The sequence below is a fragment of the Lampris incognitus genome, chromosome 1 (assembly GCF_029633865.1).
Source record: "Lampris incognitus isolate fLamInc1 chromosome 1, fLamInc1.hap2, whole genome shotgun sequence".
Taxonomy (NCBI): Eukaryota; Metazoa; Chordata; class Actinopteri; order Lampriformes; family Lampridae; genus Lampris; species Lampris incognitus.
In genome coordinates this window covers 150,221,150-150,237,031 of record NC_079211.1, presented here as the reverse complement: position 1 = coordinate 150,237,031, position 15,882 = coordinate 150,221,150, and the positions used below count along the sequence as shown (strand labels likewise).

Here is a 15,882-nt window from a genome sequence, read left to right as displayed (position 1 = left end):
GTGAGGGAGGACATGCAGGTGGCTGGTGTGACAGAGGAAGATGCAGAGGACAGGAAGAGATGGAAACGGATGATCCGCTGTGGCGCCCCCCTACCGGGAGCAGACGAAAGTAGTAGTAGGAGTAGTAGTAGTAGTAGTGGTGGTAGTAGCAGTAGTAGTAATAGTAGTAGCAGTAATAGTAGTAGCAGTAGTAGTAGTAATAGTAGTAGTAGCAGTAGTAGTATAGTAGTAGCAGTAATAGTAGTAGCAGTAATAGTAGTAGCAGTAGTAGTAGTAGTAGCAGTAATAGTAGTAGTAGCAGCAGTAGTAGTAGTAGCAGTAGTAGTAGTAGCAGTAGTAGCAGTAGTAGTAGTAGTAGCAGTAGTAGTAGCAGTAGTAGTAGTAGCAGCAGTAATAGTAGTAGTAGTAGTAGTAGTAGTAGCAGCAGCAGCAGTAGTAGTAGTAGTAGCAGTGGTAGTAGTAGTAGTAGCAGTGGTAGTAGTAGTAGTAGTTTATTTTAAAGTTTTAGACTGAATCAGTAATACACATTTCACTGTGTTTAATCTGTTACAAACGGATCATAAATGGAGAATCTGAGATTCTCCACCTTAACGTGGTGGAGGAGTTTGTGTGTCCCGGTGATCCTGGAACCTGTGTTGTCGGGGGCAATAGCCCCTGGTAGGGTCTCTCAAGGCAAATTGGTCCCAGGGGAGGGCCAGACTAAGAGCGATTCCAAGAAACCCAATGAAATTACACCAGCAAGGTTACAGCACCTCGCCCGGAAAAGGGAAACCGGGGCCCCCTCCTGGAGCCAGACCTGGGAAGGGCGCTCGCCGGCGAGCTTCTGGTGGCCAGGCCTTGGTCCATGGGGCCCAGTCCGAAAAAACAACATGGAGCCACCACCTCGTGGACCCACTACATGTGGGGATGAGCATTGGGGTAGGGTGCAATGCAGGCGGGGCGGCGGGCAAAGGCGGGGACCGGGGTGTGCCGGCTTCTGGCATTGCAGATGGGTCCTCGGGATGTGGAATGTCACCTCTGTGGCAGGGCAGGAGCCTGAGCTGGTGCAGGAGGTGGAGCGGTACCAACTAGATATAGGTGGGCTCACCTCCACACATAGCATGGGCTCTGGTTCCAAACACCTGGAGAGGGGCTGGACTCATTACTTCTCTGGAGGTGGCCAAGGTGAGAGGCGCCGGGCGGGTGTGGAGATACTCACAAGTCCCCGGGTGAGCGCCGCCCTGTTGGAGTTCCCCCGGGGTGCTTATGCACCGAATAGCAGTTCGGCGTATCTGGCCTTCTTGGGAGTCTCTGGGTGGTGTCCTGGATTGGGCTCCGCCTCAGGACTCTATAGTTCTGCTGGGGGACTTCCAACGCTCACAGTGGGCAACGATGGAGAAACCTGGAGGGGCGGGATTCAGGGGAACGGCCTCCCCGATCTGAACCGGAGCGGTGCCTAAAGCGAACATGGTACAGCTTTAAATGTCAAAGTGAACTTCTGTCAAACCTGTGATGGAAAGTCCACATTCACTCAGATCCACCAGAAGAGCACGTGCGTGAGTTTGATAATTCTGTTTATTTTTCAATATACATTTCATTTGAAAAATATAAATTCTAAAATAAACAATTCCACCTGTTCTAAAGTCACAAAAGTTAATTAAAAATGTATCATTATCCGTACACTAAAGTAACCTTCAGTTTCTCATTTAAAGATGAAAGAATTTTGTCCGTCATGCTTTTACACAAACGCTCCAAAGAAAGAAAAGGAATTATGTCCCAGACATAAAGTCACACGTGAGTCATTCTTTACTGCTCGCCGCCTCGCCGCCTCAACACCACGCTGAGCACAGAGGACAAGTAACATCGTTTCTGTGGACGTACTGACGTACTGACGTACTGACATACTGATGTACTGACATACTGACATACTGATGTACTGACATACTGACGTACTGACGTACTGACATACTGACATACTGATGTACTGACATACTGACATACTGATGTACTGACATACTGATGTACTGACATACTGATGTACTGACATACTGATGTGCTGACATACTGACATACTGACATACTGACGTACTGATGTGCTGACATACTGATGTGCTGACATACTGACATACTGACATACTGACGTACTGATGTGCTGACATACTGACATACTGACATACTGACATACTGACGTACTGACATACTGACATACTGACATACTGATGTGCTGACATACTGACATACTGACGTACTGACGTACTGACATACTGACATACTCACATACTCACATACTGACATACTGACGTACTGACATACTGACATACTGACATACTGACATGCTGACATACTGACATACTGACGTACTGATGTGCTGACATACTGACATACTGACATACTGACATACTGACGTACTGACATACTGACATACTGACATACTGACATACTGACATACTGATGTGCTGACATACTGACATACTGACGTACTGACGTACTGACATACTGACATACTGACATACTCACATACTCACATACTCACATACTGACGTACTGACATACTGACATGCTGACATGCTGACATACTGACATACTGACATGCTGACATGCTGACATACTGACATACTGACATACTGATGTGCTGACATACTGACATGCTGACATGCTGACATACTGACATACTGACGTACTGATGTACTGACATACTGATGTGCTGACATACTGACATACTGACGTGCTGACATACTGACATACTGATGTGCTGACATACTGATGTGCTGACATACTGATGTGCTGACATACTGACATACTGACATACTGACATACTGACGTACTGATGTACTGACATACTGATGTGCTGACATACTGACATACTGACGTGCTGACATACTGACATACTGATGTGCTGACATACTGATGTACTGACATACTGATGTGCTGACATACTGACATACTGACATGCTGACATACTGACATACTGACGTGCTGACATACTGACATACTGACGTGCTGACATACTGACGTACTGACGTACTGACATACTGACATACTGACATGCTGACATGCTGACATACTGACGTACTGACATACTGACATACTGACATGCTGACATACTGACATACTGACGTACTGACGTACTGACATACTGACATACTGACGTACTGATGTGCTGACATACTGACATACTGACGTGCTGACATACTGACATACTGACATACTGACGTACTGACATACTGACATACTGACGTACTGACGTGTTGACATACTGACATACTGACGTACTGACGTACTGACATACTGATGTGCTGACATACTGACGTACTGACGTACTGACGTACTGACATACTGACATACTGACATACTGATGTGCTGACATACTGACATACTGATGTACTGACATACTGACATACTGACGTACTGACGTACTGACATACTGATGTGCTGACATACTGACGTACTGACGTACTGACGTACTGACATACTGACATACTGACATACTGACGTGCTGACATACTGACATACTGATGTGCTGACATACTGACATACTGACGTACTGACGTACTGACATACTGACATACTGACATACTCACATACTCACATACTCACATACTGACGTACTGACATACTGACATACTGACATGCTGACATGCTGACATGCTGACATGCTGACATACTGACATACTGACATACTGATGTGCTGACATACTGACATGCTGACATGCTGACATACTGACGTACTGACGTACTGATGTACTGACGTACTGATGTGCTGACATACTGATGTGCTGACATACTGATGTGCTGACATACTGACATACTGACATACTGACATACTGACGTACTGATGTACTGACATACTGATGTGCTGACATACTGACATACTGACGTGCTGACATACTGACATACTGATGTGCTGACATACTGATGTACTGACATACTGATGTGCTGACATACTGACATACTGACGTGCTGACATACTGACATACTGACGTGCTGACATACTGACATACTGACGTGCTGACATACTGACATACTGACATACTGACATGCTGACATGCTGACATACTGACGTACTGACATACTGACATACTGACATGCTGACATACTGACATACTGACGTACTGACGTACTGACGTACTGACATACTGACATACTGACGTACTGATGTGCTGACATACTGACATACTGACGTGCTGACATACTGACATACTGACATACTGACGTACTGACATACTGACATACTGACGTACTGACGTGTTGACATACTGACATACTGACGTACTGACGTACTGACATACTGATGTGCTGACATACTGACGTACTGACGTACTGACGTACTGACATACTGACATACTGACATACTGATGTGCTGACATACTGACATACTGATGTACTGACATACTGACATACTGACATACTGATGTACTGACATACTGACATACTGACATACTGACATACCGACATACTGATGTACTGACATACTGACATACTGATGTACTGACATACCGACATACTGACATACTGACATACTGACATACCGACATACTGATGTACTGACGTCTGAAACAAGGAAACAAACGAAAGAAAGAAAGAAAGACAGAAAACATTATAAACAATGATGTTAAAAATGAGCTTCCTGCATTTTGGTGTGTGCCAACACGCCTTTATGTACATGATTTACAAAGGAAGAAGGAGGCGGCTCATGTATCACAGACACGGCTCGTCTGTAGTGGTGCTGAAAGTAGTGGACACGTCCTGTTTAAAACCCTACTGACCACACTGTGGACCGGGCCGCGCAGGAACACCACACGCCACGGAGGGCGCCTGCACATCGCCGCATCAAACTACACATCCTGTAGGTAGGTGAACACAACCCCCGCTAACGCCAGCGAGGCCTCAGTCAAGCCTGCGACGTGAAACTTCAATCCAAAATCCACGATATTTCCCTCATCTGTCCCTCCCTCTGCAGTGAGGACTGCAAACCAGGTGTAGCAGGACTACAAACCAGGTGTAGCAGGACTACAAACCAGGTGTAGCAGGACTACAAACCAGGTGTAGCAGGACTACAAACCAGGTGTAGCAGGACTACAAGCCAGGTGTAGCAGGACTACAAACCAGGTGTAGCAGGACTACAAGCCAGGTGTAGCAGGACTACAAACCAGGTGTAGCAGGACTACAAACCAGGTGTAGCAGGACTACAAGCCAGGTGTAGCAGCCATTGTGGCTGGTGTGCCATCAGCTCAGCAGTAAACAGTTCCAACTTTATCCGAGCTATTTTCTCGCCCGGTGCGGGATTCGAACCGAGGTGTACTGCACCACAAGGCGACATCGCTGACCACTAAAGGGGACCGACCTCCTTTAGCCTCCTGCACCGGAGATCCCGGGTCCCAGAGTAGAATCCCGCACCAGGCGAGAAAATAGCTCGGTTACACCACCTTTGTGAAAATGGATCCAGGGACCAAAGCTAACGCACACAGTCTAGTGTAGTACACACTACATGACACTGCATGCCAACACTGCTGCACAGTCATACTGATTGTCATACACACATCGGCATCAAGTTTCAGTCCATTTCCTGTTTCAGTAGGAACCTGTTTACTGCTGCACCAGTGTTCATCCTACCTGGTCAAAACATCTTAACAGCGGTATACGGAGACCGGAGAGTGTCTCCAACCGTGGTAAAGATGACTGCTAGTGTTATGGAGCTCGACTCCATCATCCATCAAGCCATGATCTGAACCGCTTATCCTGCTCTCTGGGTTGCGGGATGCTGGAGCCTATCCCAGCAGTCATTGGGCAGCAGGCGGGGAGACACCCTGGACAGGCCGCTAGGCCGTCACAGGGCCGACATACACACTCACACATTCACACCTAGGGACAATTCAGTACGGTGATCCACCTGACCTATATGTCTTTGGACTGTGGGAGGAAACCGGAGCCCCCGGAGGAAACCCACGCAGACACGGGGAGAACATGCAAACTCCACACAGAGGACGACCCGGGACGACCCCCAAGGTTGGACTACCCCGGGGCTCGAACCCAGGACCTTCTTGCTGTGAGGCGACCGTGCTAACCACTGCGCCACCGTGCCGCCGACTCCATCACCCAGATGAATGAAATAACTGTTCAATAATGGAGAAAATTCCCGGATTTCAGCTTTAACTCTTTCTATATGCGCCTGTGTGGCGGTTGGACGGGCCACTCTATAGGGACATGCAGGTCACCTCTGTAAGCAGGAAGAAACAATGGAGTAAGTTTGGAGGAGCGCTGTATATAGATTCTTCATTCCACATTTGAAGACTGAGACCAAAATCTAAAGAAAACTGAACGTTTTCTTTCAAAATGCAGGAGAAAAACGGGTGATCCCGTTCGCTCTATCCCAGAGAGAAAAATTTCTGTGGCCCGGACCCGGCCCACACCCAACACTTTCAGCCGGCCCACATACCATGTGCAATGATGGCAATTGGGCGGTCCGCTCCCGTTTGCCAGATCTGGGTCAGAACCAAGCCATAGCAATGCCACATGTTCCACATATTTGCCAAAGGTGGCCATATTTGTTTTGTGATATTTGGGCCATATTGACCATTTACCACACGGGCCACTTCAGGGTCACATCCAGATCACATGTTGCCCAGAGCACCGCAGCTTTGCCAAAAAAGGCCCACATTTGATTTGGCATATTTGGGCCATTTTGTCAGGGGCAGAAGAAGACCATCAGTGCCGCATCACTGCCTGAAGTGGCCCACATCCGGATGCTATCTGGGATTTGCTTGTCTCCAAATGGAGACGGGGAGAAGTTCAGAAAGCTTTCAGCTGAAGAGGTGACGCCGCCCCGAGGTACAGAACCAAGCTGAACGCTATTCCTGTGACTCACCCATAAGATCATCACCACATCTATGGATTTCAGTCAAGGTCGTTCTCTTATAAGTCACTTAGGTAAAGTATTTTGTGCAGCACAAGTATTTATATGAGATGCCCTCCTAGCAGGGTTACGTTTGGCTGAGGAGGGTCAGATGGTTATGGACCTCAGGACTGTATTCTAGCCATGGACGAAGAACTGAAGGACACAAAGAAAACGGTCATGACCAACACACGCACAACACAACACAACATGTATATATATAAAAAAAAATGTAGAATATTGGTTTAAAAAGCTTTGAACTGAGTCAAAAGGAAGATTGACAAGACGTTTTATGGGCAGGGTGTGTGTGTATATATATATATATATCTATATATATATAGATATAGATATATATAGATAGTGTGTTGCAAATCCAAACTGCATTCAAAAGGTGATAAATATCTGTTCTCTCCCAATGAAAACAAATCTTCATGTTAATGCGTTACGGTAGCTTGCAGTTGTACAGGTGTGCCTCTATTTTGGAGGACGTTTGTCCTGTGAGCCGTGTACAAATGTCCTCTTTTAACAGTTTGATCTAAAAGCACTCTAGAAGAATAAGAGAGTAAATCCATATCAGTACCCCAAGCACCACGGGAAAAAAAAAATCAACTTTATTCATTATCAGCCTTAAATCTAAAGCAAGAGGTAGAGCTAAAAAAAAATATTATTTTCCTGCTACAGGAAAATTTCATTAGAATAATTCATTTATAAAAATCTCAGACAGATGTTTTATATAGATATATATATAAAACCTTAGCAGGGCTGGTGCTCCATGCGTGGTCGGAGACGACTGCACCATGTTGTGTATTTTGTGTGTTTTAAATCAGTTAGCGATGTGTGGTGATGGAGCAGCTGCAGAGAGCAGTAGTGAAGTGTTACAGCGATCAGTGTTTCTCAGACACGAGGAAAATACAGAAAGGAAGAATTGTATAAAAAAAAAAAAAGAAACTGAGGAAGAATAAGGGTACTTCTTCGTGACGGAAGGCCCTTCCCTGTCGTATACCTCCCCCTATTCGTCCCCTCTTCTTCACTTTTGATCCTTTTCTACCTACCACTTCTTCTGTAGTCTGTTGTCGGTCTGGCGGGCGTGCGATACATTTCAGAAAGATTCGTTTGTTTGTTTGTTTGCAGATTAAGAGTCAGCGAGCACTTGTCTTGTGACTATGCCAGGCGGAGGAGGAGGTGGGGGTTGCGGGGTGTGTGGAGCTGGGTGGGTGGGTGGGGGGTGGAGTCTTTACAGAGAGGTCTCAGACCCTCTGCTCTTCCAGAAGTATCCGTTGTCATCGTCTGGGTCCATGTCTATCCTAATCTGAGGCACAGATTTCAGCGGACTCATCTCAGGGCTGAAAAAGACAGAAGACACAGAGCGTGGTTGTGATTATACATGTCATGGTGATGGTAAAGGTAGTTGTGATTATACATGTCATGGTGATGGTAAAGGTGGTTGTGATTATACATGTCATGGAGATGGTAAAGGTGGTTGTGATTATACATGTCATGGTGATGGTAAAGTGGTTGTGATTATACATGTCATGGTGATGGTAAAGGTAGTTGTGATTATACATGTCATGGTGATGGTAAAGTAGTTGTGATTATACATGTCATGGTGATGGTAAAGGTGGTTGTGATTATACATGTCATGGTGATGGTAAAGGTGGTTGTGATTATACATGTCATGGTGATGGTAAAGGTAGTTGTGATTATACATGTCATGGTGATGGTAAAGTAGTTGTGATTATACATGACATGGTGATGGTAAAGTAGTTGTGATTATACATGTCATGGTGATGGTAAAGGTAGTTGTGATTATACATGTCATGGTGATGGTAAAGTAGTTGTGATTATACATGTCATGGTGATGGTAAAGGTGGTTGTGATTATACATGTCATGGTGATGGTAAAGGTGGTTGTGATTATACATGTCATGGTGATGGTAAAGGTAGTTGTGATGATACATGTCATGGTGATGGTAAAGTAGTTGTGATTATACATGACATGGTGATGGTAAAGGTGGTTGTGATTATACATGTCATGGTGATGGTAAAGTAGTTGTGATTATACATGTCATGGTGATGGTAAAGTGGTTGTGATTATACATGTCACGGTGATGGTAAAGTGGTTGTGATTATACATGTCATGGTGATGGTAAAGTAGTTGTGATTATACATGTCATGGTGATGGTAAAGTAGTTGTGATTATACATGTCATGGTGATGGTAAAGTAGTTGTGATTATACATGTCATGGTGATGGTAAAGTAGTTGTGATTATACATGTCATGGTGATGGTAAAGTGGTTGTGATTATACATGTCATGGTGATGGTAAAGTAGTTGTGATTATACATGTCATGGTGATGGTAAAGGTAGTTGTGATTATACATGTCATGGTGATGGTAAAGTAGTTGTGATTATACATGTCATGGTGATGGTAAAGTAGTTGTGATTATACATGTCACGGTGATGGTAAAGTAGTTGTGATTATACATGTCATGGTGATGGTAAAGGTGGTTGTGATTATACATGTCATGGTGATGGTAAAGGTAGTTGTGATTATACATGTCATGGTGATGGTAAAGTAGTTGTGATTATACATGTCATGGTGATGGTAAAGTGGTTGTGATTATACATGTCACGGTGATGGTAAAGTGGTTGTGATTATACATGTCATGGTGATGGTAAAGTAGTTGTGATTATACATGTCATGGTGATGGTAAAGGTAGTTGTGATTATACATGTCATGGTGATGGTAAAGTAGTTGTGATTATACATGTCATGGTGATGGTAAAGTAGTTGTGATTATACATGTCATGGTGATGGTAAAGGTAGTTCTGATTATACATGTCATGGTGATGGTAAAGTAGTTGTGATTATACATGTCATGGTGATGGTAAAGGTGGTTGTGATTATACATGTCATGGTGATGGTAAAGGTGGTTGTGATTATACATGTCATGGTGATGGTAAAGGTAGTTGTGATTATACATGTCATGGTGATGGTAAAGTAGTTGTGTTTATACATGTCATGGTGATGGTAAAGGTAGTTGTGATTATACATGTCATGGTGATGGTAAAGGTGGTTGTGATTATACATGTCATGATGATGGTAAAGTAGTTGTGATTATACATGTCATGATGATGGTAAAGGTAGTTGTGATTATACATGTCATGGTGATGGTAAAGGTAGTTGTGATTATACATGTCATGATGATGGTAAAGGTAGTTGTGATTATACATGTCATGGTGATGGTAAAGTGGTTGTGATTATACATGTCATGGTGATGGTAAAGTGGTTGTGATTATACATGTCATGGTGATGGTAAAGTAGTTGTGATTATACATGTCATGGTGATGGTAAAGGTAGTTGTGATTATACATTTCATGGTGATGGTAAAGTAGTTGTGATTATACATGTCATGGTGATGGTAAAGGTAGTTGTGATTATACATGTCACGGTGATGGTAAAGTAGTTGTGATTATACATGTCATGGTGATGGTAAAGGTAGTTGTGATTATACATGTCATGGTGATGGTAAAGGTAGTTGTGATTATACATGTCATGGTGATGGTAAAGTAGTTGTGATTATACATGTCATGGTGATGGTAAAGGTAGTTGTGATTATACATGTCATGGTGATGGTAAAGTAGTTGTGATTATACATGTCATGGAGATGGTAAAGTAGTTGTGATTATACATGTCATGGTGATGGTAACGGTGGTTGTGATTATACATGTCATGGTGATGGTAAAGTAGTTGTGATTATACATGTCATGGTGATGGTAAAGTAGTTGTGATTATACATGTCATGGTGATGGTAAAGTAGTTGTGATTATACATGTCATGGTGATGGTAAAGTAGTTGTGATTATACATGTCATGGTGATGGTAAAGGTAGTTGTGATTATACATGTCATGGTGATGGTAAAGTAGTTGTGATTATACATGTCATGGAGATGGTAAAGTAGTTGTGATTATACATGTCATGGTGATGGTAAAGGTGGTTGTGATTATACATGTCATGATGATGGTAAAGTAGTTGTGATTATACATGACATGGTGATGGTAAAGGTAGTTGTGATTATACATGTCATGGTGATGGTAAAGTGGTTGTGATTATACATGTCATGATGATGGTAAAGTAGTTGTGATTATACATGTCATGGTGATGGTAAAGGTAGTTGTGATTATACATGTCATGGTGATGGTAAAGTAGCTGTGATTATACATGTCATGGTGATGGTAAAGTAGTTGTGATTATACATGTCATGGTGATGGTAAAGGTGGTTGTGATTATACATGTCATGGTGATGGTAAAGGTGGTTGTGATTATACATGTCATGGTGATGGTAAAGTAGTTGTGATTATACATGTCATGGTGATGGTAAAGTAGTTGTGATTATACATGTCATGGTGATGGTAAAGTAGTTGTGATTATACATGTCATGATGATGGTAAAGGTGGTTGTGATTATACATGTCATGGTGATGGTAAAGGTAGTTGTGATTATACATGTCATGGTGATGGTAAAGGTAGTTGTGATTATACATGACATGGTGATGGTAAAGTAGTTGTGATTATACATGTCATGGTGATGGTAAAGTAGTTGTGATTATACATGTCATGGTGATGGTAAAGTAGTTGTGATTATACATGTCATGGTGATGGTAAAGGTAGTTGTGATTATACATGTCATGGTGATGGTAAAGTAGTTGTGATTATACATGTCATGGAGATGGTAAAGTAGTTGTGATTATACATGTCATGGTGATGGTAAAGGTGGTTGTGATTATACATGTCACGGTGATGGTAAAGTAGTTGTGATTATACATGTCATGGTGATGGTAAAGTAGTTGTGATTATACATGTCATGATGATGGTAAAGTAGTTGTGATTATACATGACATGGTGATGGTAAAGGTAGTTGTGATTATACATGTCATGGTGATGGTAAAGTGGTTGTGATTATACATGTCATGATGATGGTAAAGTAGTTGTGATTATACATGTCATGGTGATGGTAAAGGTAGTTGTGATTATACATGTCATGGTGATGGTAAAGTAGTTGTGATTATACATGTCATGGTGATGGTAAAGTAGTTGTGATTATACATGTCATGGTGATGGTAAAGGTGGTTGTGATTATACATGTCATGGTGATGGTAAAGGTGGTTGTGATTATACATGTCATGGTGATGGTAAAGTAGTTGTGATTATACATGTCATGGTGATGGTAAAGTAGTTGTGATTATACATGTCATGGTGATGGTAAAGTAGTTGTGATTATACATGTCATGATGATGGTAAAGGTGGTTGTGATTATACATGTCATGGTGATGGTAAAGGTAGTTGTGATTATACATGTCATGGTGATGGTAAAGGTAGTTGTGATTATACATGTCACGGTGATGGTAAAGTAGTTGTGATTATACATGTCATGGTGATGGTAAAGGTAGTTGTGATTATACATGTCATGGTGATGGTAAAGGTAGTTGTGATTATACATGTCACGGTGATGGTAAAGTGGTCGTGATTATACATGTCATGGTGATGGTAAAGTAGTTGTGATTATACATGTCATGGTGATGGTAAAGTAGTTGTGATTATACATGTCATGGTGATGGTAAAGGTAGTTGTGATTATACATGTCATGGTGATGGTAAAGGTGGTTGTGATTATACATGTCACGGTGATGGTAAAGTAGTTGTGATTATACATGTCATGATGATGGTAAAGGTAGTTGTGATTATACATGTCATGGTGATGGTAAAGTAGTTGTGATTATACATGTCATGATGATGGTAAAGGTAGTTGTGATTATACATGTCATGGTGATGGTAAAGTAGTTGTGATTATACATGTCATGGTGATGGTAAAGGTAGTTGTGATTATACATGTCATGGTGATGGTAAAGGTGGTTGTGATTATACATGTCATGGTGATGGTAAAGTAGTTGTGATTATACATGTCATGGTGATGGTAAAGGTGGTTGTGATTATACATGTCATGGTGATGGTAAAGGTGGTTGTGATTATACATGTCATGGTGATGGTAAAGTAGTTGTGATTATACATGTCATGGTGATGGTAAAGGTAGTTGTGATTATACATGTCATGGTGATGGTAAAGGTGGTTATGATTATACATGTCATGGTGATGGTAAAGGTAGTTGTGATTATACATGTCATGGTGATGGTAAAGGTAGTTGTGATTATACATGTCATGGTGATGGTAAAGGTAGTTGTGATTATACATGTCATGGTGATGGTAAAAGTAGTTGTGATTATACATGTCATGGTGATGGTAAAGGTGGTTGTGATTATACATGTCATGGTGATGGTAAAGGTGGTTGTGATTATACATGTCATGGTGATGGTAAAAGCCCTCTGGGACTAAACTGTGATTTAAGGATCCATCCATCCATCCATCCATTATCCAAAGCGCTGATCCAACTTGGGGTCATGGGATGCTGGAGTCTATCCCAGCAGTCATTGGGCGGCAGGTGGGGAGACACCCTGGACAGGCCGCCAGGCCATCACAGGGCCGACACACTGACACCCAGGGACAATTTATGCCCGCATCAGACTACATGATATACTTTTTGTCTTTCACGATGGCACCATGTCAGACTACTGCTATAAATTTGTGTCCTGTCTTGACCACCAGACCGGCCATACTACAAGCATGACCCCGACCCGTCACCGTACGCTGCCGTCATCACGTCATCTGCTGTCATCACGACCGTACGCGAGTTCACAGGTTGTTGGGGAGGCGGGTCAAGAAGTGTCAATCATGGAAGAAGCGCTATGTGTGATGCTCGCGGTCTTGTGCTTGAAAAAAAAAAAAGCGATTGTGGACCCGTCCCTGGGTGTCACGCAGAGGACAATACGGCCTGTCTATCCTTCAAAGAGAACTTGATACAACGAATGTGTCCATGTCAAGGAAGTCAGCCTAATTAGCCTAGCTAGCTCTACGCGCCAGAGAGCATTCTGTTATCCTATTGGTCAGCGTCAGGAACACGTCGTCGGTCAGGGATCTCAAACTAGACAGAAAATGCAAAAGAATTCTGACATGCTGGACTTGTCAAGTCGGGGTGGTGGGCGTCTGACGCTGGTCTTGGATTACGTCACACTACAAGAGCATTTGTCGTCCCCGACGTTCATATTCGGGCTAACCACTGCGCCACTGTACCGCCCATATTTCTCAATCATTTGTTCAAATGTCATTATTATCAGAATATTATATTGTTCCATGATGCCATGTTCACACACACACAGACACACACAGACACACACACACACACACACACACAGCTCCCACCTTGACAAGCAGTTGGCCTGATAGTAGCGAAGCTGCTCAGCACGATGTGTATCGATCAAGGAATGACGTGGGCTTGTCTCCTGTTGGAGAAATAACAGAGGTTATTGTCCAAACATCAGCATACACAACAACAAACTAGTATCACCTGGACCACACAAGTCAGGTCTCCACTCTACAGTCCTCCCGACACCTTTTTTTTTTTCACAAAAAGGTGACCAGCAGAACAGTTTATGCTATATCAGTACGACCCTTCTACAACTTTCTCCTCAGTCTGGTAGGATCCTCCTGCCCAGTATGAGCCACTACCCTGCACAGGACAGACAGGTAACACAATGACCTGTGATACAGCTAACATATTATACAAAACACTCGGCGGCCATGATCCACCGTACTTGGACAAGGTGTCAGTGATACCGTAACACAAATGCAACCAATCGGTACATCTTTTGTAGTGGAGCATCACATGATGTCAGTCCACACAGCAGATGATGAAATGCTTCACCCGGGAAGGTGTAGGACGCTTATGTATTATTAACATTACTGGACTTAATGGGGAGGAATAATCTAGTCCAGCAGCCTCATAACACACTGTTAAACCTGCGGGTTTTTGTTTAGGATTTTTTCTCCCCAGTTGTATCCGGCCAGTTACCCCACTCTTCCGAGCCGTCCCGGTCTCTGCTCCACCCCCTCTGCTGATCCGGGGAGGGCTGCGGACTACCACATGCCTCCCTCCTCCCATACCTGTGGAGTCACCAGCCGCTTCTTTTCACCTGACAGTGAGGAGTTTCGCCAGGGGGACGTAGCGCGTGGGAGGATCACGCTATTCCCTCCAGTTCCCCCTCCTCCCTCGACAGGCGCCCCGACCGACCAGAGGAGGCGCTAGTGCAGCGACCAGGACACATACCCACATATATCCACACCCACCTTTCACCCGCAGACACGGCCTGTTTTGTCTGTAGGGACGCCCCACCAAGCTGGAGGTAACAAAGGGATTCAAACTGGCGATCCCCGTGTTGGTAGGCAACGGAATAGACCGCCATGCCACCCAGATGCCCCTTTAAACGTGTTTTTCAAGTTAAGCTACATTGGGGTGTCCGGGTAGCATAGCGGTCTATTGCGTTGCCTACCAACACGGGGCTCGCCAGTTTGAATCCCAGGCGTCTCTACAGACACAATTGGCCTTGTCTGCGGGTGGGAAGCCAGATGTGGGTATGTGTCCTGGTCACTGCACTAGCGCCTCCTCTGGTCGGTTGGGGTGCCTGCTCAGGGAGGAGGGGGAACTGGGGGGAATAGCGTGATCCTCCCAGGCGCTACGTCCCCCTGGCGAAACTCCTCACTGTCAGGTGAAAAGAAGCGGCTGGTGCCTCCACATGTATGGGAGGAGGCATGTGGTAGTCCGCAGAGGGGGTGGAGCAGCGACCGGGACGGCTCGGAAGAGCGGGGGGGGGATTGGCTGGATACAACTGGGAGAAAAAAAGGGGGGAAAAAACCAAACTTGTTTTTAAGTTAAGTGACATTCAGCTTAGTGTCTGTACAGGAACTGCAACTACACAATTACATTCTGTCTCACATCTACGGGGGTTCTCCAATTATCAGCCGAATTAGTCACTGATTCAACACTCTAACACAACTGATGTAATCATTACACACCCTGCAAGACGGGTATGATCAGGCTGGAACTCCTTCCTGAAGGCCATCTTT

General features: G+C 43.9%; 1 protein-coding gene across 1 annotated transcript in view; it reads right to left on the bottom strand.

The window, feature by feature from the left end:
* Positions 1 to 8,164: 8,164 nt before the first annotated feature.
* Positions 8,165 to 15,882, bottom strand: part of slc4a4a (solute carrier family 4 member 4a) — a 134,677-nt gene continuing 126,959 nt past the window's right edge. Inside the window, exons 24-25 of the mRNA XM_056275646.1 lie at positions 14,182 to 14,261; positions 8,165 to 8,214 (exon numbers count right to left, since the gene is read on the bottom strand). Coding sequence (XP_056131621.1) covers positions 14,218 to 14,261 — 44 coding nt within the window. The 3' untranslated portion in view covers positions 8,165 to 8,214; positions 14,182 to 14,217. The remainder of the gene's footprint in view (positions 8,215 to 14,181; positions 14,262 to 15,882) is intronic.